At 53.4% G+C, this 25958-nt stretch overlaps 1 protein-coding gene across 17 annotated transcripts in view; it reads left to right on the forward strand.

Moving 5' to 3' along the window:
- NCOR2 (nuclear receptor corepressor 2) overlaps nucleotides 1–23572 on the forward strand; it is a 164737-nt gene extending 141165 nt beyond the window's left edge. For 10 of the 17 annotated variants that reach the window (XM_085238686.1, XM_085238685.1, XM_085238696.1 and 7 more), the window contains 21 exons: nucleotides 76–179; nucleotides 1950–2100; nucleotides 4801–4953; nucleotides 5291–5377; nucleotides 5779–6056; nucleotides 6987–7350; nucleotides 9286–9513; nucleotides 9677–9922; nucleotides 10030–10179; nucleotides 10617–10751; nucleotides 10856–11018; nucleotides 11521–11954; nucleotides 13282–13425; nucleotides 13529–13677; nucleotides 14005–14198; nucleotides 15441–15590; nucleotides 16397–16542; nucleotides 17672–17725; nucleotides 19591–19818; nucleotides 21149–21328; nucleotides 21411–23572. In XM_085238686.1, coding sequence (XP_085094812.1) covers nucleotides 76–179; nucleotides 1950–2100; nucleotides 4801–4953; nucleotides 5291–5377; nucleotides 5779–6056; nucleotides 6987–7350; nucleotides 9286–9513; nucleotides 9677–9922; nucleotides 10030–10179; nucleotides 10617–10751; nucleotides 10856–11018; nucleotides 11521–11954; nucleotides 13282–13425; nucleotides 13529–13677; nucleotides 14005–14198; nucleotides 15441–15590; nucleotides 16397–16542; nucleotides 17672–17725; nucleotides 19591–19818; nucleotides 21149–21328; nucleotides 21411–21586 — 3914 coding nt within the window. In that variant the 3' untranslated portion in view covers nucleotides 21587–23572. The remainder of the gene's footprint in view (nucleotides 1–75; nucleotides 180–1949; nucleotides 2101–4800; nucleotides 4954–5290; nucleotides 5378–5778; nucleotides 6057–6986; nucleotides 7351–9285; nucleotides 9514–9676; nucleotides 9923–10029; nucleotides 10180–10616; nucleotides 10752–10855; nucleotides 11019–11520; nucleotides 11955–13281; nucleotides 13426–13528; nucleotides 13678–14004; nucleotides 14199–15440; nucleotides 15591–16396; nucleotides 16543–17671; nucleotides 17726–19590; nucleotides 19819–21148; nucleotides 21329–21410) is intronic. The other 7 variants (XM_085238694.1, XM_085238702.1, XM_085238701.1 and 4 more) reach the window with 5 other exon arrangements.
- The last annotated feature ends 2386 nt before the right edge of the window (nucleotides 23573–25958 follow it).

Consider the following 25958-nt stretch of genomic DNA (forward strand, 5'->3'; position numbering starts at 1 on the left):
TGACATCTCCTGGAGGGCTTCCCACACTTGTTTTGCTGACCACAAATCACAGTTCTCCACCTTTGTGTCCTGCAGGTACATCCCTCAGCTCTGCGTCTGGAGGGAGCATCACCAAGGGGACACCCACATCCAGACCCCCTCCAGAGTCGCCCATCACGTACCGAGGCTCCATCACACATGTAGGTCCCTCATCTCTGTCGGGCTTTGCTTGTCTGGGTGCTGCTCATTGGGCGCATGGCATGGGACTGAGCAACAGGGAAGCATCACAGATCCCTTGCAGACAGCCTCAGCCTGGCGTGGCTCCAGCCCCATGTTGTGAAAAGGGCAGAGCTTAGCAAGCAGCAATGCACGTCTGAGCTCCCCCATTGAATTTAGTAGCTGTCAGGAGCAAAGGCAAAAGCAGCTTTAAATGGCTCTCGGAAAATAATCCTGCCAGGGCAAGAAGTGGTGAGGAGGAGATGGGTGGAAGGCTCTGCCCAGGCAGAGGGAGGGGAGAGGCTGCGGGGTGCATGTCAGGTAACGAGCTCTGCTGCCAGCACTGTGCTGCTCTGTGGGTCCTGCCCAAGGGCTCTCTTGAGCAGAATGATGCTTTGGCCTTAATCTCCACCATCCATCTTTAGAAGAGCAGCTGGCAAGCGGGCAATAGTTTTTGCAGCGTGAGTTATTGCTCATCTGGTTACGGAGCGGAGAGCATAAAAAAAAAAAATCATCTGTTTCCCTTAGGGATTTTATCTGGCCATCACTCAGCTATTTAAAGCCACTCGTGCTCAGATTTTTGCATGCTTCTTTCGAGCAGGGTGACTGTGTCCCTTTTGGCCCTGGGGACCTCCACCTAAATCCTGGCTCAGAGCAAAAGCTTCTGCTGCCTGGTGCCCCACATCCAGCAGCTGCCAGGGCTGCAAGTGACACAGTAGAGCATCCCCCTGTGTGCCCCTGCAGCGGCAATGGGCAGGCATGGAGGGCCTGGAGCACTAGTTCAGACAGTGAGCAGAGTTTAAGATGCTGTGTTACATCCAGCTATTTGATCCACCTACATTCCTTTGTTTTCGCTCGGGATTGAAGGTACCAAGCCCATAGTGAGAGGGCACTGCCATCCCCAGTGTGCAGATGGAGCGCCCAGCCCTGCAGCAGCCCCCAGTGCTGTCGTTGATATTTGATCTTGCATTACTCATCCAGTTTGCAGGAGGCAGGTCTTGAATAGACGGTCTCTGCTCTGAAGCCATCTGTCATCACTTGCTCTCAAATCCCCTCTGAGCGTGTCCACGGAAGGAAGATGACTTTACCTGGGGCTGGGAACACCAGCACTGGGTGGACCCTGCACACCAGCAGTCAGAGCACTGAGCCTGGCTGCTGCAGTGGGGTTTTGTGGACTGGTGTTGCTCAGATGGCTTTGTGCAGAGGACGAGTATCTCCTCGTTGGGGTAGGGGAACAGTCTGCAGAATCTCAAAACACCAACAAAGCTGGTGTTTTTAACTCGCCTTCTGTAAGGCCAGTTAGGTTCAGAATGGGTGCTGGTCAGTCATCACAGGTGTTCCCTGCCATGGGGCAGGGGGACTGCTGCACCCACGGTGCCTCTTCCCACTTGGCACCAAGCAGGTTGTGATGGCAGAGGGATGTTAATGGGCTGCAACATCTCCAAGGACACCCAGCTCTGGGTATTGTGAAGGGGAGCCCCCTGGAGCACAGTGCTTGCCATCCCCACGCTGTCCTCACCCCTGCCTCTTCCCAGCAGCCTTCTCCAGCTCACGTACCTCCTTACCGCTCCTCGTTATTGTCCTCATCAATAATTAAGCTGCAGGTTTCTCGCTGATGGCTGTCAGGAAGCGGAGGCCGGCGCGCTCTCCTCCGCTCAGCTTCCCCGCTGGAACAGAGTGTTCCTGTGTGCGAGCGCACTGCTTGCTTAATTGCTTGTGACACTGTTAAATATGGATCTTGGTGGCTTTCCAAGGGCACCCCAGCAGAAGTGCTGTACAAAGGAACCATTACCAGGATAATCGGAGAAGACAGCCCCAGCAGAGCGGAGAAAGTGAGAGAGGATGCCATGCCAAAAGGACATGTCATTTACGAGGGGAAGAAAGGCCACGTGCTGTCCTATGATGGTAAGTCGCAACCCTCGGCCTTTTGGGACAGGTGCTGGAGGGCTGTGCAGCGGTGTTGGGAGTCAGGAGCTGTGTGCGGAAAGGCCACGAAGTGAGGTGGGATGACCTCATGGGTTCATTTCCAGTGTGGTTTCTCTCGTGCTCCACCACACCTCCCTACAGCTGGGTTTCCCTCTGTCTCATGCTGTCCTCTTGCCTTGGTCATGATGGTATTGGCCCCATCCTGGTGTACTGTGCCAAAAGAGGATCCTCAAGGTCTTAGGCCAAAGTGGAGCCTAAAGAACCTATGAGTTGGAGGCAAGTCTGGTAGCTTGGCATAAAGACATTGGGACAACAGGCTTCCTTCTTGAGATGTCTTGGGCACAGCAGCACCGTGGCTCTGTTTCCCTGTGGCAAATGGGGGCTGGTGGTTCACTGTCCATCAAGAGCTTGGCCCTGGGTCCTTCCCACGTGGCCTGTGTGACAGCCAGCAGCAGAGCAGCACAGCACACTGAGCAGCACAGACAGATGCTGCCTCGCTCACAGAGCTGTCTGCATGCCATGTTGGGGCTCCTGTGCCTCCGGCTGCTGGCCCCATTCCTGTGTGCTGGGTAGGGCAGCACTGGCATGGTGTGACACAAATTGAACTGCGTTAAGGGTTGGCAACAAGTCAGCCCCCAGCTCCCCTGGCTCCAGGGCAGGATGGAGGTGCCGCTTGTTAGTGGGCTGACCCCTGGCTGCTCAGAGAGCGCTGAGGTGCAGAACTGACAAAACAAATGTTGGCCAGCAGCTTCACTGAGGGTGGTGCTGCTGTCGGGAGGGCTCAGCACGCCCTGCAGATGCTGCACTCAGACCCCCTGCGCAGGAACATTGCCATGGGAGGTGCCAGAGCTGTGTTAGCAGCATCAGCACGCAGCCAGCAGCTGCTCTGTGCCTCTGTGCCTGCTCAGCAGACAGCAGTGTTGCCCATAAGGGTTCATCTTCAGGCTTCGGTGGCCTCCATGGGAAATAAGCAGATGTTCATCTCCAATGAAGCTAGGAATGCCTGCTGTGCTCTCCTTGGGCCAGGATAAAAGCAGCTGGAACTGCGCTCTGGCTTTGGCATGGCATGGCCATCTCACAGGGCTGCATCACTTCTCTTCTGAGTCAGATTTACAGAGATGAGTAAGGACCAGATCCTGCTCTCAGTCACCTCAGTGCTGCACTCACACGCCTGCAGCCCTAAGAGGGCAGAAGCTGCTTCTGCCCTGCTGGGTCTGCCCAGCCCATAGGGGAAGCTGCTGGGCTCCTGATGTGCCACCTCCCTGCAGGCAGCTGCAGGGCCTCTGAGGACAGGGCTGTGCCATGTGGAAGCCACCTCATCCCACGGCCTCCCGTGCTTGCTGTCAACTCTGTCCCAGATGAGAGGTGTCACCACGCAGGCGTATGTCCGTGCACCCTTTGGGACAGTTGGCATTGCTGGTGCCAGGCAGGGCACAGGAAGCGCTCTGGGACTTGTTGTGCAAGCAGCTATTTCCATCTCCTTCACAGGGGCTTGGTGTCCCCAGCTGCAGCCATCTCCTCCTCCCTATCCTTTGGGGTGTGGAGGAATTAATGCTTTCCCTCCAAACAGCCCACTACATGCTCAATAGCATCGATCTGACCTTAAGCCATCCCTGCCCTACAGTCTAGCCCCACTGCCTGACTCCTTCCTGTAGCCAAAGAGTTAAAAAAATGAACAAACAAACAACAAAAAAAAGAAGTAAGAAAAATGAAATTGTTGTTGATGATGAATTTTGGCAAGCCGAAAAAAAATTGCAAATTCTTTAGTGTCATGAGGGTGCTTAAAATAAAAGAGCTGTAATGAGGCGAGATCCTGCAGCATGTGCAGGCTGAATTGTGCTAGATTGGTTATTCTCATTCTGCATATGATTGCGGATGGCTGCTGCGAGGCAGGGACGTGGCTTTGGAGTGGTTTTCTTTCTGTTCAGTCTCTCTCCTTCCCCGGTACAAAGGGGACCGCATCCCTTCTGCAGGGCACAGATGTGCTGTGCTGGGGGACTGGCTGTGTGCAGTGCTTGCTGCTTTCTGAGCACTCCCAGATCTTTGCCCTTGAATGAAGCTGGATTTGAAGGCTTAGGGCTGAACTACCTTTTGTCCCCATGCACACAGCCCCAAACCCTGTCTGCATCCCAGCTCCAGTTTGCAGAAGAATTGGCTCCAGGTTTGGGTGAGCACACAGTCTGTGCTCTGCGGTCACTGCAGTGCTGCCCTATCACTGACATGTGGGATTTTCACTGTCTGTCCCAGTCCTCATGTGCACGCATTGCTGTTTCAAAGGAACTCTGCTTTGCCTCTCCCCTCTCTTGTTTTTCTCACCCAGGGAGCGTCTCGGCAAGTGTTAAGACTGGAGAGGATCCCAAACAGTAGGTGTCTAATAAAAATGAAAACAAACAGCAGAACTTCCCGGAACTACAGGGTTGAGCTCAGTGGAAGTGCAGCTGCCGACAGAGGGGCTGGCCCCACACTGTCCTCTGCCTGCATCAGGGAGGGAGCAGAACACAGTGGGGAGGATGCTCTACCCACACAGGAGGCACGGATCTGGAATCAGAGCAGGCAGGGAGGGAAGAGCCAGCAGCTGGATTTCTTGGAAGCCAACCTCATGCAGCGTTTCTTGCGTTGCCAAGCGGTGGCTGTTGTTCGGGTGGGGTCTGATGTTGCTTCTTGGTGTTCCCATTCCAGGTGGAGTTGCTGCTTCTCAGTGTCCCAAAGAAGACAGCAGGAGCTCAGGAGCTTCACATGAGCCCACGGGAACCAAGCGGACCTACGATATGATGGAGGGGAGGATCAGCCGTGGCTTGTCGTCCCGGGATCCGCTGTCTGCCAGCATTGAAGGTAGGTGTGGGGAAAGCCTTTCACCCATGTGTCTGCAGAGACCCATCTTGTCTCTTGCCTACATATCACACCTTCCCATGCCTGGCTGTGGTTTGCTGGGACCCTGTTGCACATCCTAGCAGGACAGCATGGCAGAACAGGGGCACAGACCAGCCTGTGTGCCTTTGGCTTCTGTCCTGGTGTACCAATTTCAGGACTACAAAAACGGAAGCACATGTAAAAAGAGAAATCAAGTCATTTAGAAACTCCCCAGCATCCTGGCAATGCTGTCATTATACATTGGTTTTATATGAACTTCTGTGCCACAACCCAAGTTTCCCACTGTGATCTATTCTAGGTCTCATGGGTCGAGCCATCCCTCCAGACCGACACAGTCCCCATAACCTGAAGGAGCAGCACCACATCCGGGGCTCCATCACACAAGGTGAGGCTGCAGCAGGGCAGGGCCATGGCCAATAGTAACATGGGGAAGTATCACACACACAGCCCATTGTTCCTGTGGTCAGGTTAGGGCAGGAGGAACCCACAGTGCGTATATTGGGGTCCAGCTGCAGTTGTGAGAGATTTTCAGTTGTGCTCAGTTTCTACCAGACTACAGTCAGGAGTAGCATTCCCATTGACTGGCACAAAGGCAGGCTGCAAGTGGTACGAAATGAGCCCAGAAAGTGGTGGTGGAGAGTCCTGTTGCATCAGTGATGTAGCTGCATATGTGTTTGGTTGAGTAGCGGTCCTTGAGTTACATGTGTTAACTGGAAGCCTCTGGGACTGAGCATTCTGATGTGTGTGGCTGAGAATCACCCTCAGTTTGTCTGCTTGGGGCTGCAGGAATACCTCGGTCCTACGTGGAGGCCCATGAGGACTACCTCAGAAGAGAAGCCAAACAGCTCAAGAGGGAAAACACTCCACCACGGGACTTATCTGATGCGTACAAGGTCAGGTCTCATGAGGGCCTCACTCCCCTGAAAATGAAGCCAGCCCACGAAGGCCTGGTGGCCACAGTGAAGGAAGCAGGGAGGTCAATCCATGAGATCCCTCGAGAGGAGCTGAGGCGGACACCAGACATCTCTCTGACGAGGCCTCTGAAGGAAGGCTCCATCACACAGGTGAGCATGTGGGCGAGCAGCAGGTGGGCTCGGACCTACTCAGCCTGCTGTGCTTGTAGGGGACTGCTTCCAAAGCAAAAGGGGAGAAGAGGGGGCTCTGGGGCTCGGTCAGCAATCAGTAGATAGGCTCTGCCTGGGTATAGGTTCCGCTTTCCCATCCTCCAGTGGATAAATGCAGTACCTCCGAGCTCCCTGGCATGCTGAGAAGGCGATGCCCTGTCCACACACACTGGAGCAGACACATTTGGCTCATGTTCAAGGCCAAAGTCAACATGGTGCCCTCAACAGCTGTGACTCTGTTTGTGCACAGCCTCGGTCTCCTCCCTGTATGGGCAAGTGTCAATTCAGCAAGGTCAGTGTTTAGGATGAAGTGTGGCATGCTGTCTCCTGTTGGGCTGCAAATATTTGCAAGGTTCCCATGGCACCTCGCAGTCCTACCTCATTTCACGGCATGTGTAGGAGAGGCGTGATGGGCACAGCCAGCCTTCAGTGGTGACTCATCTCCATCTTGTTGGAGCACAACAAGACATGCAGAACGGGCACTCCACCCTGCCCGTTTCCATACGGTGCTGCTATCTCTGCTTTGCGGATGGCTCTTGCCATTTGGCCAACTAAACCGATGTCTCTGGTGTACTGACCTACTGGAGCAGGAAGCATGAGTCCCCCTGAAGCTTGGTGGGGTGTTGAATATTATTTTTTCTCAGAAAGAGCAGTCAGGCACTGGCACAGGCTGCCCAAGGAAGTGCTGGGGTCACCATGCCTGGAGGTGGTCAGGAACCTTGGGGACGTGGCACTGAGGGCCGTGGCTAGTAGGCATGGAGGGGAAGGGCTGGGGTTGGACTTGGGGATCTTAGTGATCTTTTTCAACCTCAGTGATTTTGTAATTCTGCTTTATGCCCCTTTGACACCCCATGTGCCTTGTGACCCCAGGGTACCCCACTGAAGTACGACAGTGGCTCTTCCTCATCGAGTACCAAAAAGCACGATGTGCGGTCCATCATTGGCAGTCCTGGGAGGACTTTTCACTCTGTGCACTCACTGGATGTCATACAAGACCCAAGGAATCTGGAGAGAGCTTACGAAGAAAGCCTGAAAAACAGGCCAAGCCCAGTGACCAACTCGGGTGGCTCAATTGCCAGAGGAGCTCCTGTGATTGTACCTGAGCCAGGAAAGCCCCATCAGAGTGCCCTCGCCTACGAAGACCACCAGGCTGGGCACAGCACGGCATTCAGCAGCCACTTGCACAGAGGGTCTCCAGTCTCCACAAGGGAATCCACGCCACGGCAGCATGAAGGTAACTGCCAACTTTGTGTTTGGTTCTGGGATTTACAGCAGGGCACGTGGGAAGTCACTGCTGACCTCACCTGTTCCCAGCAAGTGCTTGTCTGACCTGTTCTGTTCCAGCACCCACTCCTGCCTGCAGCCAAGGCTGACTCATGGGAGTGGGGGATGCTGCCCTCCTGAGAGTCTTCCTTGTACCAGGCTTGGCCCTGGGCACTCCTCTTTCTGAAGGTGGTCAGGAGAGCAGTGCTCTGGTGGAGATGATTTTCACCTTTTTCACCAATCTGGTGAAATGAAATGGAAATGTGGTGTGTTTATCTGTCATCTCTGCACCTCACCTCTCACAAGTGGGCCTCTGTGCCCATAGAGCCAAGCAGCGATCTGCTGGGATGCATTCAGAACCAGAGCACAGAAGATCCCTGGTATTACAGCATGGCGAGAGGCAGTGCAGATCCCATTCCATAGGACACTGCCTATCAGGCCTGCTAGCTATGGGTAACTGCAGCAGCCTAGGGGCACTGCTTTCCTCCAGCTTTGTGGCAGTGTTTGGGGGATGTTTGCATCTCCCACCTGCAAATTCTTGTCCTACACCAACAGTCTTATGATTTGGGGGTGTGCGGCACAAGGCACCACAATCTGCCAAAAACCAATGCCAGGATGCAGCTGAAATTTGGGCTGCATATAGCAGAGCTCTCCAAAAGTCTTCCAGCATCACTCATGGCCAAATGATGAGGCTTTGGGCACATTTGGGGTCTCCATGGTCAGCTCATCCCTTTGCTCTGCTATTTTTCCCGTGAGATCCATCACTTTGGGAAAGCCTTCAGCTGCTTTGTGGCTGATGAGGTTTGCACATATGGTGAGGATAGCACGGGGGAGGCAGTACCCAGGCTGTGGGGAGGGATCCCAAGGGGAAAATAAGTGTTCCTGCAAAACACCAGCAGGGAAGCGGATTCCTACATCATTGGGCTCATGGGAAGGCATGGGCTGGCTCTTTTTCTGAATGGTTCTGGGCTCATATCTGTGCAATTTAGTGCAAGAGAAGTGTGTTCACGCTGCTTTGGGGTGACTCTGTCAGTTGCTGTCCACACTATTGTTACAGCTCTGAACTGGTAACCCTTGTCCCGGGTGGGGTGAGAAGTGCCACCAATGTCCAGCACAGGTTGGGAGAGCCAAGAAAAGGCCCTGACATTCCTCCAACCTCACTGTGAGCATTGGGCAAGAGCTGACAGGGCAACTAGTGCCTGAACCCTCTGAACTGTGTTTCGTCACTGTGGCCAGGAGTTTCTGGGGCTGCTGACTTCCATCGCTGGGTGCAGACATCCCCAAAACGCTGCCTGCAACTTGCAGGTTGCACGAGGTGGAGGAATGGGAAAGTCCTGTCTTACTGCTCCTTGCATCTGTGGCTCCACTCCCCACTTGGAAGAACTGCCTGTACATGGCCTCCCTTTGGGATTGGAGAATAAGGCCATCTGTCTGTCCCTCCCTCCCTATGCAGATGCTGCATGAACCATGCATAGGACTGGCATGGGTCCTTCAGGACCATATTCAGTGCTGTCGTAGCAAAGCCCAACGTGCTGTACCTGGTGCCTGTGCCCTGTCCCAGTCCTGTGCTCGTGGGACAGTTTGAATGCTAGAAGGAGAGACTGGGATGCCAAAGGGAGAGGTCCAGGCTGCGTGTGACGCAGGCAGTGAAGGGTGGGAGCCCCTCTCCATGTCTCCTGAGGCACAGATGGGTTGGGACACGCTTCTCCTGCGTGCGACTAGGGCTTGGCTGCCTTGGTGTTGATGGTGTAATGTGGCATGGCAGCACAGCAAAGAGGAAAGGTCCCTCGAGTTCAGGGAGAGCTGTGGGCGTCCCCTGAGGACACACTTGGCTCAAGGCACCCCTCAGAGGCATGGCTTGGCTGCAGTGCTTGGTCTCTGACTCATTTCCTTCTGCTTGCTGCAGGGAGCATCACTGCTGGGAAGCCAGTGTCCCAGGACAGAAAAATTACCCCCACATCGAGAGAGCTCACCAACTCCAAGTCTCCACATGCCCCTGTGCCCGACCACCACCACCCCATCTCCCCCTATGAGCACCTGCTGCGTGGTGTGAGCGGGGTTGATTTGTACCGAGGACACATCCCACTGGCTTTTGACCCTGCTGCCATCCCGAGGGGAATCCAACTGGAAGCAGGTACCGTTGGCAGGGGGGATAGCTGTCTTGGAATTGTGCTCCAAAACCTAAGGTTATGCCAAGAAAAAGCACTGCTTTAGGTTTAGTTGTGGTAGATGTGATACCTCCCAGAAACCGTTCTTTGGGAAGCACCGCATCATTTCTCCATCCTTTTCTCTCCCAGCTGCTGCTTACTACCTGCCGAGACATCTGGCTCCGAGCCCCACGTACCCCCACCTCTACCCCCCGTACCTCATCCGGGGGTACACGGACACGGCCGCCATGGAGAACCGACAGACCATCATCAACGACTACATCACGTCGCAGCAGATGCACCACAACGCCGCAGCCACGGCCATGGCGCAGCGGGCAGACATGCTGCGTGGCTTGTCGCCCCGTGAGCCCTCGCTCGCCCTCAACTATGCAGCAGGTCCTCCCCATCCAGGATGGTTTGGGGCTGTTCCCACGTTTTGGGAGCTGGGGCCAAGTAAGAGTGGCTTGCTGTCACCCTGACAGTCCTCTCGCTTCTCTCTCCAGGAATCATTGACCTGTCCCAAGTGCCACACCTGCCTGTCCTCGTGCCCCCCACCCCTGGCACCTCTGCCACCTCCATGGACCGCATCACCTACATTCCCGGCCCCCCCCAGACCTTCAGCAGCCGGCACAGCAGCTCCCCACTCTCCCCAGGTAATGCTGCAGGTTTCTTTTCTCAGGGGAAACCGATTGGGTGGAACTCCTTCAAACAATTCATGGCCATGAGCTCAGCGTGCTGGGAAACACTAGGGATCCCTAAACTTTCCTACCCAGCAACCAGGACTTCCTCACAACAGCTCCTCCAGTTCTGCTGTGGGGAGGTTCATTGCTTTTCCTCCTCCTTCCCCAAAGTGGCAGCTAGCAAACAGCTTTGTGAGAGGTCAGACCCTGGAGATGTCACCAGGAGTACTGCTGTGTGATTTTCCTGGGCTTTGTCACTCAGGTCACTCCGGTCTGTCCTGTCCAGGTGACCTTGTATGGAGCCATCTCTTATCTGCTCTGCAGACTCAGCAATGTGAAGGACAGGCAGCATTCCCTGTGGAGAGTGAGTCTGTTTGCAGCCCTTTCATTGCCTTTCTGTTGGGTTTCAGGAGGTCCCACGCACTTGACCAAACAGTCGGGATCGTCAGAGCGGGAACGAGATCGGGAGCGTGAACGTGAGAGGGAACGTGAAAAATCCATCCTAGTATCCACCACGGTGGAGCACGCGCCTATCTGGAGACCTGGTAGGCTGGGGGGGAGCTGGCACCACGCCTTCGGGCCTTGCTGGGTGGAGGTGGAGTCGGGACTCCAAAACGAAGGGCTGAAGTCCTTGGCTGTCTGCCCCCAGGTACAGAGCAGTCCAGTAGCCGTTCCTCCTCGCACTCTCACAGCCACCAGCACTCTCCCGTCTCGCCCCGCACCCATGAGACCATCCAGCAGCGCCCCAGCGTGCTCCACAACACGAGCATGAAGATCATCTCCTCGGAGACCCCCACTCCTTCCGTCCTGCGGTACGTCCCCACACACCATCCTGCCTCTGGCCTTGGGATGGATGCGGTTGCTCATTATTAAGCATCTCGTGGGCACCTTGGAGATGCAGAATGGTTGTTTTGGCCTTGTCCCAGCTGGAGCACAGCTAGGACTCATAGGAAAGTTGCAATGGGGACAGGGGGTTATGAATGTCTCTGGGCTTGTCCCATGGGCTCTGTTCTCTCTGGTGAATCCATCCAGCCCACATCAGGTATCCCACAGCCAGCTATTCTGGCAGGCACCTGGTTGGCAGAGGCTTCGTCCTGAGCTCCCTCACTTGCTCCAGTATGTGTCACCTCTGTGACCCACTGCAGGCGGTCGGAGCTCAATGATCTTTAAGGTCCCTTCCAACCTAAAGCCATTCTATGATTCTGTGCTCGAAGCCCACTGAGGATCACAGCCAGACAGTGCCAGTCCTTGGCCAAGCACTCCCCTTTGCCATGCTTTTCTCTGACCTTTTCTCCATCACCTTTTGCCTTGCAGAACCTCCTCCACCACTACCACGTCGCCGATCCGCTCCGCAGCCTTCCCCTCAGCCTCCACGCTGCGCTCCTCCATCAGCGCAGCAGATGGCTATGCGGCCATGCTGGACCCGGCTGTCCTGCAGAAAGAGGCCTCAAGGGCACGGGAATCAAAGGCAGAGCGAGCCCAGACTGACAGCAATGTCTTCACCTCAAAGCTGCCCAGCGGGGCTAGCCTCGAACAGTCGCCTTCACCTATTAAAGCCATGGAGTCGAGGCCTTTACCTTCCTCCGGACCCAGCTCTTCGCATCACTATAGCAGAGGACAGGGGAAAAGCCAGCAGCACCACCACCCTCTGGACCAGCAGCACGCAGCCTCGGGCCCCGAGCAGCACAGTAGAGAAAAGAGTCAAAGTAAACCCTTTTCCATGCAGGAACAGGAGCTCCGAGCACTCGGTAAGACCACCACGACAGCGGCCAATCTCATAGATGTGATTATCACACACCAAATTTCTGGTGATAAGGGGCAGCGAGAAAAAGGCTCGCTGAGTAACAGCTCCACTAGTGATGGTAAGCCACTGGAGGGGAGGGGCCAGAGAGCTGTGGCCTGAAACCAATTTTATTTCATTATTTCTTATTTTTAGTTGTACATTTTGGTTATTGGCTTTGTCAGCTCCCGAAGCATGCTTGTCCCTCTCCTCCCCGATTGTTACGTTATTGCAGTCATTATTTGTGTGTGTTTTAGGGATCTTCCCTTCTCCCACATTTCCCAGCTGAGCTCTGTTTTGCAAATGTCACACAGTTCCTGGTATTGCTTTTACAGACAACAGCAATTTGCTAATTCTGATTTCCCCACCATTAGAAATTCCCAGGCAGGCTGTAACAAACAGGGGGCAATAAATTGAAGGAGCAAAGAGGCAAAGCAAGCATATGAGGATGATGTGGCCATTGGCCACCCAGCACACACATCCTCACTCATGTCATGCCGTTGGGGTATCCACAGGCTGCAGCTCAGTGTGGCTCTGACTGGGTCTCCTTGCTACAGCCTTGGGCCTGAGAGGTGGGGGCTGCCAGCACGCTGTAGCTCATAGAAGTCGTAAGGAGGGCTGTTCCAGTGAGGGTGGCTCACCACATGTCGCCTTCCCAGAGGAGGACAACCCAAGGCATCCTACTGGGGCCGGGGCAGTGTGTCAGTGGGGCAGGGTGCATCTGGGCACCACTCAGTGTTGGCCAGCTCTGCCTGGAAGGGGTGGTTTCTAGGAATGGATTACAAGGAGGGTGAAGGTCTGTAGGGCAGAAGTTGTGAGTGTTGCCCAAACCGCTGATCTGACAGGAAAACAAAAACCTTCTCCAGATCCTTAGCCCCACTCCGTGGAATTCTGACCCATCTTGCCTCAGTTTCCTCACTCTTAAAAAGTAATGTTGATCCATTGCAAATCAGCACATTTTGAACCTTGAGTCTCTGCAAAGGGTTTAAAAGGCAGACAGAGGACAAAAAGAACATTTGTGTGTTTGAGGAGGTGGGCTCAGGGGGAAGAGCATGAGACAAACCCGCAGGGGTTGAGTCTGGGTCCTGACTCTTTTGCTGTCACTGTGAGCTGCATGTCCAGATCTGCGGGAATGAGATGGGGCCGCAGACCCCACTGAACCCTAGGCTTCAGCCAGACCCGGTCCACTTCTTTCTTCCCTCTTTGCTGAATGCACAGCTGCCCACCAGCGACTACGCAGTGCTAGGAGCAGCTAAGTAACTCCCAGTTTTAATGCCCTTCTCGCCTTTATCCAGGCTTTCATGGCGGATACAGCCCTGACCGGATCGAAGCCGTGAGTCCTGTCAGCTCGCCCAGCCTATCCCATGAGAAAGGGGCCAAACTGCTGCAGGACATGGAGAAGGGGCACGGGGAGCACGACCCAAGACAGAAACAACAAGGTGAGAGCAGGGGCCTGGTGCCATGCTGAGATGGTGTTCAGCCATCAGGAAGCGGGACACAAGTGTCACCTTACTTCAGCTCTGCTCTTTGTGCCTTCTCCAGCCTCTCTGAAGGCCTCAGGCCCTGAAGCAGCCCACCTGCAGCACCTCCGGCAGCCTGACGGCCCGCAGCCCCAGTGCCAGCCCCTGCAGTCCAGCCAAAGCGTCAAGGGCATGAACCAGCGGGTGGTCACACTGGCCCAGCACATCAGTGTAATTAACCTGGTTTTCTTTCCTCTGGAGGGAGGAGGGAAGGGCCACGTCTAGAGCTTATGTGAAATATATCTGGTGGGGAGGGCCTGGGAGTGATGCTAAAGACTTGGTGTAGAGCCAGAGAGAGCAAAGTGCATTGGATGCATTCATCGCAGGTCCTTGTGTCCCAACCTAGCTCGTCACAAGAGCTATTGCTGACAGGACACAGGAGTTACATCCCTGCAAGGCCTTACCAGCCTGATTTCCTCCTGCTAATCTTTAGCTGACTCCTGTGAAGTAAGAAATAAAACCCAACTCTTCTTCTGACCCAAGAATTTCTTCTTCTAGGAGGTCATCACCCAGGACTACACACGCCATCACCCTCAGCAGCTCAATTCCCACATCCAGACCCCAGTGTACTCCTTCCCTGGGGCTGCGTGCCCCGTACTGGACCTGCGCCGCACCCCCAGCGAGGCATACCTGCAGCAGCAAGAGCATGCAGTGGCTTCCAGGATCTCCCCACAGAACGAAGGAGGCAAAAGGTGAGCTCAGAGAGTTGATTCGCAACAGACACAGACAGGTTCTGCCAAGCAGTAACCGTGGCCTGGTTGGTTGGGTTTTGAATATCTCCGTTGATGGAGACTTCAGAACCTCCCTGGGCATACTGTCCCAATGTTCTAACACCCTCATGGTCAAAAAAGTGTTTTGTGTTCAGATAGAGTTTCACTCATTTCAGTTTGTGCCCACTGCTTCTTTTGCTGTCTCAGTCCTCAGTCTCTGGCACTGAGCAGTGACCTTTCAGACCAGAAATGGTTCCAAAAAAGCCCGCAAGGAAACATACTTTCCACTGGTTCAGAGTAAATTTTACCTTCATTGTTCCTAGCGATTCTTGTTGCTTCAGGCAGCACTGTTATTTCTTTTGTTATTTCTGCCAAATCATGCAGATAGCACTAGAAAGTATAATTGAGTTGGAAAAAGTGGGAAATGTGGGGATGGTGTCTGTCCTCCCACCCCAGCATCAGAGTTCAGTGAAATCCAGGTATGTCCAGGAAGCAGAGGTCTCGAAACTTACAGTTCCTTGTTAGTAAATGCCATTATTTCCCTCAGCTCTGCATGGTCTTAGGGTTGGATTTGTAAAGTCAGGAGAGACAGCCCAGCCCTGGCCAGCCAGAGATGAAAAAAAATGAGAAAAAAAAAAACACAGAACAAAAATGTAAATTCCCAGAACTGCCTATGAGGAATTCCTTCTGGGCTCAACCCCAGCCGCCTCCCGGGCTGCAGTTGGAGGGCTGCGTCCCCCCATCCGTCCCACACGGGCCCACCATGACCTTGCAGTGAAGTGGATGGAGATGGTGGGTGCTGCCCTCCTGTGCATTAGCAAATATAGTAGAGAACCACAAGCCGTGTCCCCAGAGCATTGATGTCCCACCCTCCGGAGGAATTGCGTCCCTGCAAACACAGGAGTGGACAGATGCTGGGGCTGAGCTCCAGCGCTGCTCCCTCGCGTCTCCTGGGATGCTGGGGGCATTGCTGCCTGGCGTGCTGCCTGGAATCTGGGCCGCATCTCCACTCAGTGCTGCTCAGCAAACGCCTGCGATTCGGAAAAGCGCCCAAACGGCACTGCTCCGAGGGCTTGTGTTAAACGGTGCCATGAGCCCGCGAGGGTGGGGAGCTTGGCTTCATTCCTGCTGTATTGCAAGCTATTTCAGTCCTTCCCCATCACCCCACACGGAGACTGAGCGTGTTGCAGTGCACCGATCGCATCTCCCCGTCGCCATCCTCAGGTCCCCGGAGCAGAGCAAAGCCTCGGCCGGCGGCGGGTCGGACAACTGTATCGAGCCCGTGTCTCCACCAGACGGCGTGGGAGAAGCGGAGCACGCCAAGAGCGCCACGTACCCGATCCTGTACCGTGAGGGCGAGCAGCTGGACCAGAGGTACTGCGCAGCCATCCCCACGCTCACCTCCACCCAGAGCACAACCCCATCCCTGGGCCCCATCCCTGCTGAGCTGGAAGCTCTCCTATTTGCAGCTTTGATAATCGTACAGCGGGGCCAGCTGGCTCCCTCAACCCATCCACGGAGCTGGCCTCTGCACTGCTCCTCCTAGGATATGGCCACGCTCCTGCATGCTGCTCAGCACTGCAGCCTGGCTGTGTTCCCATCCCTTCTGCTGCTGCATCCCAGGGGCCCTCTTCAGTCTCACCTGAAGCATCTTTCTGTAGAAACTGACTCCCTGAATGTTTGGCTGAGCAACAGATCTGTTCTTGGGGAACTAATTTTTAGGTCTGAAGGACTTGAATGGGCTCATTTATTGAAAGGTGGGAAGAATTAGGGCATAGATTTTTTCTTGCAGACAGAAGCCCAACGTCACATCCCGTGTCATCATGGAAGGATATAAGGAAAAAGGGATTTTCAGATATGAGGAGCAAGTTTTTTACAATAAGGGCAGTGAGGTACTGCACAGAGTGCCCGGAGAGATGGTGGTGCTCCATCCCTGAGACACCCAAGGTCTCTGAGCACTGATGGAGCTGTCAGCATCCCTGTGCACTGCAGGAGTGGGACCAGACAACCTTCGGGGGTCCTTTCCAACTCTAATGGTTCTATGATGGGTTGGATATCCCAGATATCTCAGAAGCCCTGGACTGATGATGAGGAGTTGCACTAAGAGAAGAATGCAGCTCTAGGTAGGACATCATGACCTGGATGTCGCAGAGGTTTCTGATGGCTTTTTTGCTTTGCAGGATGGGGTCCAAGTCCCCAGGAAACAACACGCAGCCTCCAGCTTTCTTCAGTAAGCTGACAGAGAGCAACTCTGCCATGGTGAAGTCCAAAAAACAGGAGATCATCAAGAAGCTCAGTACAACCAACAAAAATGAGACGGAGTACAGTAAGGACATGGGGATCTTTATTTTGGGGCACAAGGGGAAAAGCCTTGAGGACAAATGAAGCTTTGGGGAAGAGTGCTGTTGTGTTGCAGGCTGCGAGCTCCCAGCCAGGTCTCTGCATCATGTCGTGGTTTCTTGGGAAGTGCAAGCTCCGAATGCTTTTCAGGGCATCTGGGGAAGTGATGGGAGCCTTCCCAGCTGCGCATCTCCATGCTGTGGGGCTGTCAATCCCACCCTGTGGCAGCACCAGATAACCTCAAAAGGAAGAAAATAATGAGCTGAGCATGGAGGAGACTTACAAACAGTTGATATTTTAATGAATGGCCAGCCAAGCTGAATCCTTCCTCCTTGAGATGCATCTCTCCCAAACGTTACTTTAATCCTTACGTCAATATTGGTATAACTCTGTAAAACTAACCAGGCTGGCTTATATTAAAAATCCAGCCCATTCATTCATTAACCACTAATAGGGTAGATAGGATCATAATTTAATTTAGCCCTGCATTATACAGTCAGTACTAATTCAATTTGAATCCATCTTACAACAGCTGCATTGGATAAAAGCAACTGAGCTGTCTGTCTCCTGGATGATGTTACCATGAGCCAACAGTATTGTTATGCCCCTTTGGGGATGTGTAGCTGAACCCCATGACCTTCCACACTTTTCCTTATCAAGAGAAAATATACAGAAATAGGAAACACCTTTTATTTGATGAGAATTTCTGTTATTCTAAGGAAAGCATTATCCAAGTCAAATAGCTCAGCTAAGAGGGAAAATATTGATGTAACGTTTCTTCTCCTCCTCCTTGCCTTCCCCGCTGCCCAGACCTGCTCCCTGGGTATGGAGGACTGGAGCCTGTGGGAATCCCATAGGCGGGAGAGGGTTTAACTTCATAGAGCTCTCAATCCAAAGGGCTGGAGGGAGGGATTGCAGCGCTGGGTGTGAAGGCATCGCCCTGGGATCTGCTTCTCTGCCATTGCCCAAGACGTGGCTGCTGGCCTTTAGCAGAGCTGCCCCGGGGCTGAGGGCTGCTGTCAGCCTGGGCGCTGCTGTGGAACACGAGCTCTCCCAACTCCATGGCTCCAGAACAGCACTGCTCTGTACTCAAGAGCTTCTTTGTTTCTCCCCAGATGTTGGGCAGCCTGGAACAGAGATTTTCAATATGCCAGCGATTACTGGAGCAGGTAACTCACACTATGTCTGTATTGTGCCTCATTCCATACCAAGCTCACAGCTGTCCAGAGCAGGAAGATAGGGTGATTGGAGCATCTCCGTTTTTCCTTCTGCAATAATGCCAAGTGTGGCATTGCTGAGGCTGCAGCCTCACTGCCCTCCGTCGCTCCCTGCTGTTGCGTGCAGTGTGACTCCTCTGAGAACTTCGCAGAGGATGAGAGAGAGTCAGAGCTGTGCAGAGCTGAAGGGCAGTGCAGGAACAGTGGGGGCTTCCCAGACGTGGGACAGGTCAACCTGAGGGAGGAAGATGGCATGAAACCTCTGCCACCAGCTTCTGGCAGAGCTGCAGAGAGGTCTGTGTGGGGACAGAATGCCAACAGGAGAGTCCTTTGGTTGGCAGCACTCGGCCCTCACTGTCTCACCTACCCAAAGGCAGAGGTGGCTGCACTCCCCCAGCAGCACCTCGAGGAGATAGGGCCCCTTGCTGCAGTGCTGTGGTACAGCCATGCTCTCCCAAAGCTGTGATGTACTGCTGGGCAGGAGGCACATCCCATAGGTGCTGTGTACCTGCTCCCATCCCCATGGAGATCCAGCCCTGCCAGCAAAGGAATTCCTTTCTCAAAGGAATCCCCACTGAGAAGTATTAAATAGTACTTAATAAATGATTAACACCTCCACCAGTGGAGGATGCCTCTAGGTTGTACTGTTTAATTATGAGGAGGAATGACCAAATTTCCCCCACCAAAGGAAGGAGCAGGGAGTGCCATGCACACTTCTGTGCTGCTCTGCCTCAGTGCCAGGTCCCGAGCCCAGGGCTGTGGGCACGGATTGTGGTGCAGGAGGGCAGTGCATTGCGGGATGTCTGTGGCAGGCAGAATTTGTGGGGTGAAGCCTGATGTCCCAAGGGCATCGCCTGGTTCCAGCTGCTCATAAGCATAGGGAGCTGGGGGCCTGGAGTGGGCAATGGGGGCACTCTGCTCCTTTCCAGGGATATGAACCCCTGGGACGGGGTGAGCTGGGGGCTGTCAGGGGGTTCCAATGCCGGCCTGCTGTTCTTGTGTCTGTATTTTGCCCTTGCTTGTTCCCTGTAACCACTGCGTTGGGAATGACGGTCGCGTGGCTGAGCCTAGTGCCCTCTGGTCCCTGCGCTGCACTATAACTGCATGGCTTCTGACACTCACTGCCACTCGGACATACACCTTGCCTCTGCAGCCTGTCCCGCAGCTGTGGCCAAGCCCGGGGGTCCCCATGGGGAGGGTTGGGGCGATGAGGGACTGAAGGACCTGCCCTGCCCTGCAGGCTGCGTGCCCTTCTCCCACCCCCTATGCTGATGCCAAATCTGGGCAGTTCTTTCCAATCCAGATTTTATGATTTTTTTCTAAGTGCCCCCTCTTCCTCCCCTGTCTCTCCCTCCTTGGGAAGCCCCAGCCTCCAGTTTCTTCGCACAACCATATTGCATCCGTACGTGCATCTGTGCGGACTCCCCACAGTCAGGCACTGAGCCAGGTGGGAGCGCAGCCCCCTCCTGCTGCACCCCAGGGCTCAGCATAGACCCTTCCCCGCTTCCTCTGAGCCCTCAGCCCCATCTCAGCCCCTTCCCCTGCCAGGCCCTGGGGCGGGATGGAGTGGGGAGGAGGAGGAGAAAGAGGAGGAGGAGGAGGAGGAGGAGGAGGAGGAGGAGGGGGGCCAACACGCGTTGCAGAGCTTTACAGAAGAAGATGACAACATTTGTTGCTTTGCGAGAATGTGCTGACTGTTTGTTTCTTCCCTCCTCCCTTGTCTCCTTTCTCCCCTTTTCCCGTCCCCCCATCTTTCTTCTCATTTGGCTCCCCCCCACCTCCCGTCCCCTCTTTCCTCCCCCTCCCGTATCTCCCAGGGCTAATCAGTTGTAGGAGCCAGTCGGTCCAAGAGAATTCCAGTACCAACATGGGGTTGGAGGCAATAATTAGGAAAGCCCTAATGGGTAAATATGACGAGCAGTGGGAAGAGCGCTCACCTCTCAGTGCCAATGCTTTTAACTCTCTGAATGCCAGTGCAAGCCTGCCCGCTGCTATGCCCATAACTCCTGCTGATGGACGAAACGAGGACGTGCGCTCCTTGCCAGGTCTGCAGCCCTCTCCACCTTCACTCTCTCTGTGTTATTAATTCTCAGCATTTCTATTTCCCCTTTTGTGGGTGGATTTGTTTTGCCCCCCCATTTTTGTTCATTTTGGTTTTCTTTTCTCCCCACCCCAGCTTCAAGCTTTGTGAATCCGCTGATTAATCCCAGTCTTGTTTGATGTTCATTTAATAGTCTCGGAAGGTGCTGATGCTTTCTCTAAACCACTGACCGTGCTCCTTTCCCCATTTCCCATTGTTTTTTTTTTTTTTAATACCTCCTTTTTTCTTTTTTTTTCTTTTTTTTTTTTTTTGTTTTAATCACATAAAGGAGGTTTATGGGGTGGGAAAACCAACACCCAAAAGACGAAAGCGATAAATCTTTATTTAGAGCCACCCCAAACTGTTCATAAAACCCCATCCCATGCCCACACAGCAGGAGGGAGTGCTCAGATCCTGCACTGCCCTCCCAGAGCTGGGCTCCAGAGCTGCTCCAAGCCATGGGCAGGTGCAGGGGACACAGGGCAGTGCCATGATTCTCTCCCCAGGCTCAGGGTGTCAGTGCTGAGATGGGCAGTGCCTGGAGCAAGAGAGAGGACTCACGTACAGAGCCAGGAGGGACAGATAGGGGATGCCATCTGAGAACAGGACTGGGGCACACTGAGTTTTAGTGCCTTGGAGGGTTTGCTCAGTGTCTGTTCTGCACACCCTCAGCTTGGGAAGAGAGTCCCAGTTGGTTTGAGGTGTGCATTTGTGCCCCACACACAGACAGCTTGATGGGTGCTGGGGCAGTCTCCAGCCCAGCAATGTGTGGGGGCATGCGATGCTGTGCCCTGCCCAGCTGGCAGCCAGCGCTCCACAGCTTGCTGCAGGCATGCTCTCTGGCTGCTGCATGAGCCCAGCAGCTTCTGCCACCCATGCTTCCCTGTGCCCGCTGAGGTCTGCCCAGGGCAGGTGGGATGGGACAGGAGCCCATCTGTCCCCTTCTGGGAGCTCTGTCCTGCTTAGCTGGGCTAACATTCCCAGCGCAGAATGTTCTGTCTCTTAAACCTTTAAAATCTGGCTGAAACATGGCCAGAGATTGTGCTGTAAGGATGGATTAAAAACCACAGAAATGAGGGACTACAGCCCCGTGTAGCTATGGGGTCCCTGGAGCTCCCATTGCCCCGTGCAGGGCAAGCTTGCCTCCTGCCACCAGCACCTTGCAGGCTTCAAACAGCACGCGGGGCTGGGGAAGCGCAGAGGGGTGCACACACTCTGTGCCCAATTTCCCCCCAAAATCCATCACGGCTACATCTTAGCAGGGCCGGCTGATGAGCAGGCACTTCTCTTTGCAGCAGGAGGGGGGAAGCCAAAGATCGCCGCCAGACCCAACAGCCGCAAGGCCAAGTCACCAGCGCCCGGCCTGTCCTCTGGCGAGCGGCCGCCATCCGTCTCCTCGGTGCACTCAGAGGGGGACTGCAACCGGAGGACGCCCCTCACCAACCGTGTCTGGGAGGACCGGCCATCATCCGCGGGTATAGCATGGGGAGGGGGACATGTCCCTGAGGGATCCCACTGGTCCCACAGCACTGACCCTCTGCTCTCTGCTCCACACAGGCTCGACGCCGTTCCCTTACAACCCGCTCACCATGCGGCTCCCCAGCGGGGTGGTGACGGCAGCCCCGGCTGTGCCGCTGCCACAAGGAACGCCTGGAGGGCAGCACCACGCCTGGGACGAGGAGCCCAAGCCCCTGCTCTGCTCCCAGTATGAGACCCTTTCGGACAGTGAATGAGGCGAGCCAGGGGCAGGGAGATGGCGACCAAACCGAAGGCGCGGGGAGCGAGGTGCCCGGGGCCCGGCCCCGCTGGCTCTCATGAGCAAAGATGCAGGAGCAGAGCTTTCTTTTGTTTTTTAATTTTTCTTTCTTTTCCTTCCTCTCCCAACCGGCCAGTTTGGTGGGGATTGTGGGGATTATTTTTCTTTTTTTTTTGTTTTTTTTTGTTTTTTTTCCTGTTTTTTTTTTTGTTGTTGTTCTTGTTGTTCTCAACATCTGGAAACGTCTGCATCCTCTTCAGTCTAAGAAAGAAAAAAGAAGCCTTAATGAGACAAAACCCAAGGATCCCATCTTTGTCCTTGCCAGCATTGCTGGGCAGTGACCCTGCACACCATGTCCCAGGGCTGCGCGCACACAGACGCTCTGCTCCATGGCGCCGGGCTCCGTGGGGCCGTGCCACGGAAACACAAAACCTTGAAACGGTTTAACAACAACAAAAAAGATTTAAAATGCTTCATAGGACTGAACCCGATTTGGTTTTCCTTGGCAGATTGGAGGGTGGGAGCTGCCATCCCCGCCGCGCAGGACGCGTCTGCTCGATGCGCTTTGCACGCAGCTGGGGGAGCAGGGAGGGCGTGAAGAGCCATTGCTGAGAATATTGCTTGTCCCTTTGGTGGCAGAGGGCCTGGGCTCCATCGGTGTGGAAGGAGATTCCCCGTGCTGCCCACAGACGGGCTCGGTTGCTTTAAGTGCATTGTTTTCTGAATGGTGAGAAAAGGCAATTGTAAATTGTATTGGTCTACAGGGTATATTTTTGATACCTTCGGTGAATTATGTTGATATTTTACGCAAGGAAGGACTTAAACAAAACACAGTATTACATGCTGTAAAAGAGGTTCTGTTCTTACACGCAGGCTTTGATGTGTTTGTCCATTGTATGGAAATGTTAAAAAAGAAAAAAAACAAAACAAAAAAAAAGAGATGGTAACAGTAATCCATCAAAGTCATCTGTAAGTCAGGAGAATGTATAAACTTAGTTTAAAAAATAATCTTGCCATGGTTGCAGGGCCCCCATGACGTACACCGCTGCTGACTCAGCAGAAAGCCTTTGCTGGTTGCAGGCATTGGTTCTCCAGAGCCCTCCGGAGCTGCCGGGTGTGGGACAGCGTGGCAGGGAGCCAGCGGGACAGGGAGCTCACAGGAGAATTTAAGAAAAAAAAAAAAAAAAAAGAAAAGGAAAAAAAAAGTTTTTATTGTATTTTTGTGATACACATGAATGCTCTACTTTACATTATTTTTTTCATTCCATGATGTTGGATCATATCTGCAGTTACATGGTTAAAGAACAAAAATATTAGACTTTTTTTCATTCACTTCTGCTTTCTCGCTCTGGGGGAAAAAAAAATGGCAAAAAAAAAAAAAAAAGTATTAAATGCTTTGCATTCTATACGCTAGAGGAAACAAGAGCACGGCACAGACTTCCCGCAGCCACAGCAGCTCTGACCTGCCAGGCAGTGAGCATCGCCCGGTCACCTCTCCATGGTTCTTTCTTTTCCCCCTGCAATGATTCTGATTTCAAAGCAAGAGAATGATGGTGTTTGTTGTTTGTTTGGGGTATGGGTTTTTTGTTTGTTTTTTTTTTCGTTTGTTTGTTTGTTTTTTGTTTTTTACAATGTACAGGTTTTTAATATTCATCGATGTTTGTGTCTTTTCTGTTGTGCTTTTTTTTTTTTTTTTTTTTTTTTTTAAGGAAAAACAAGACAATGCACAATGATGTGGAAGTGTTTCCATTCCCAGGTTATTGCTGCTGGTATCTCCCCAGCTCTGAGACGTAGAGCTGACAGAGCTGATGTCTGGGCGTAACGCTATTAAAGTGTCACAGATTTTTCTGGGAAAAGTTCAGATTCAACCCATCTTCAAAACCGCCTCTTTAACCTTTTCAGAGGGAAAAAGAAAAAAAAAAAAAAAACACAACAAAGAATAAAGTTACCACTTGGCACAGTAGTGCTGCTTTGGTGTCTTGAAGAGAGGCCGAGAGAGGCGCAGGTCGCTGCAGGTTTCGTGGAGCTGCTGGATGGTGGGCAGCCCTGGGCACTGCTGGCCACGCCGGTGTTGGCACTGAGGGTCGCAGCCTGGGGCTGAGGCACTCTTCACCTCAGTGTTTGTGAGGGCGGCAGCGGGCAGCCTTTGGGTTGCTGTCATGGCGTTGCCAGGGCATCCTGTCACATCTCCTCCTGCCTTTTCCCCCAAGCTCTGGCTGTAGCCGGCCCTGCTGCCATCAGGGCTTGGCTCTGTGGGACATCCCGTGCCCGCCTGGGCCTGAGGCACACTGCCTGAGCTGTGTCACATCACCCCACCTCCCCTGAGGAGGCCTCGCAGCCTGGTTGTTTTCTTCTTGTTATCCCTTTGTGTGCCCAAAGCAAAGGCGCTGTCAGTGAGGCTGTGAGGTTTTGGTGAGGTGACGTCCGCCATTTTGGGGCTGTTGGTTCACTGGGCTGGGAGTGTCCCCAGCTCCAGGCAGCGGGCAGGAGGAGCTGCCTTTGGCATGTATGTGGGGTTGGCTTCTCCCGGGGAAGCTCTCCTCCCTGCCTGCTGCTCTCTGGTTGCTCTCTGTCCTGTTCTGTCCCTGCTGTCCCTCCACAGGCCCTATCCGGCAGCACAGCGGGACAAACAGGGCAGCAGCAGTTCTGAGCTGCTTTTGGTGGAGCAGAAAGCACCCTCCAGATGGAAATTAATTAACTTGGGTAAAATCAATGAGTTTACCACATGCTGGGAAGGAGGTGCACGGCCATGCAGAGGGATGGGCCGTGAGGCTGTGTTTTTGGGAAGCAGAGAGCTGCTGCTCCTCCAGGGTGTGAGCATAGCTGCCTTTCCTTCCCTGCTGGTCACAGGCTCTGCTGTTACCCTCTTTTCCCCCAAATCACCCACCTACTGTGGCTGCAGCCCCCAGCACCCCATATACCCCCAAATCCCATGGCAGATCCTTGCTGATAAGTCCTCATGCTGCCAACCACCGTGCATCCCCATCCAGCAGTCGAGGAGGAGGAAGGCATGTTAAACCCTCAAAAAAATCCCAAACAACTCAAGTTTAAAGGTAACATTAACCCACTTTATAATTTGTACAAACAAATTATTGGGCAATTTATCATTTGAACTGTACCGGGGGGAGGGGGAGGATATCTATTTTTTGTGCGACCAAACTGTGCATAGCTGTTTTGAAGTGAGCTGTATGATAGACAGGGCTGTACATAGAAACCATGAGGTGTAAATATTTACCCAGCTTGCTCTGAAGGGGAGATGTTCTGCTGCTGAAGGTGAAGGGCTTGTTCACTGTTACTTTGCTCAGCACGCCCACCAGCAAGCGGTGTGGGCAGCAGTGGCTGAACACTGCCTGACTGTTGAAATAATAAAAAAGCAAACAAACAAACCAAAAAAAAAAAAAAAAAAAAGCTTATTTGCCAGCAAAATACAGCTCTTCTGCTTCTTTTGCATGCGTAAAGTCAGGGAGAGCAAGTTGGTGGCACAGTGTGGGTGGCAGTGGGGGGGGAGGGGGGGCCTGCAGTGATGGGGTGCAGCTGGAGGTGCCGACAGACAAATGGGCTGAAAAGGGGAAAAAAATATTGGTGACTGCACAGCATCCCCAGCCCCAACCAAGGCCTGGTAGCAGTCCCATCTGCCCCATTGGGACACATGTGCCTCTCTCTCCCTATCAGTCAGTCTGAAATATCTTGCTCAGTTCTAAGAAGGGGTTCTCCTCTCGCTCTACTTTCATTTTATTTTAATAAGCTACTGTCTGCAGCTCCCCAGAAACAGAGGCTTCTTCCCCGCTCCTTGTATGCCCCAGAGTGTTTTTGTTAGTTTTTTTGCAGGGGAAATGGAAAACCAGCCCAAAATAGCCCCCTGGAGCTTTGTTTGGGAGTAGAGAGGGGTCCAGGGTCCTGTGGACGGCTCTGGGAGCACTTAAATAAATGCCACAAAATGGACACCTTGGCTTTGATGGTCTTTGAATAGCAGCCAAGGAAAATATTGTCCCACTGTGATTGGAAAAAAATTTATATGAAATGAAAGAAAATAGATGTTCTGGTGATGGATAAATCCTCACAAGCCCTGTGGGGAATTATTGGGGAAGCTAATTAGCTGCTACCTAATTAACAACTACAACAGAAGCACTGGTAGTTGCTTGCTGGTCTGTATTGCTTTACCCCTAATATCAATGCCCCCCCTGGATTTTGGCTGACTTCAACTGGGGTGCAGCCATCAGCCCCCCCTTCCATATCTATGCCTATGGGTTTGTTTTTTGGCATGAGTAGTTCGACATTTTGGGCTGGTGGGAGCTGTTTGAAGCACACAGGTTTGCATTTATATCTCAGAAATGGCTCAAGGAGCAAAG

Source organism: Meleagris gallopavo, chromosome 17, assembly GCF_905368555.1.
Source record: "Meleagris gallopavo chromosome 17, MGAL_WU_HG_1.1, whole genome shotgun sequence".
Lineage (NCBI taxonomy): Eukaryota > Metazoa > Chordata > Aves > Galliformes > Phasianidae > Meleagris > Meleagris gallopavo.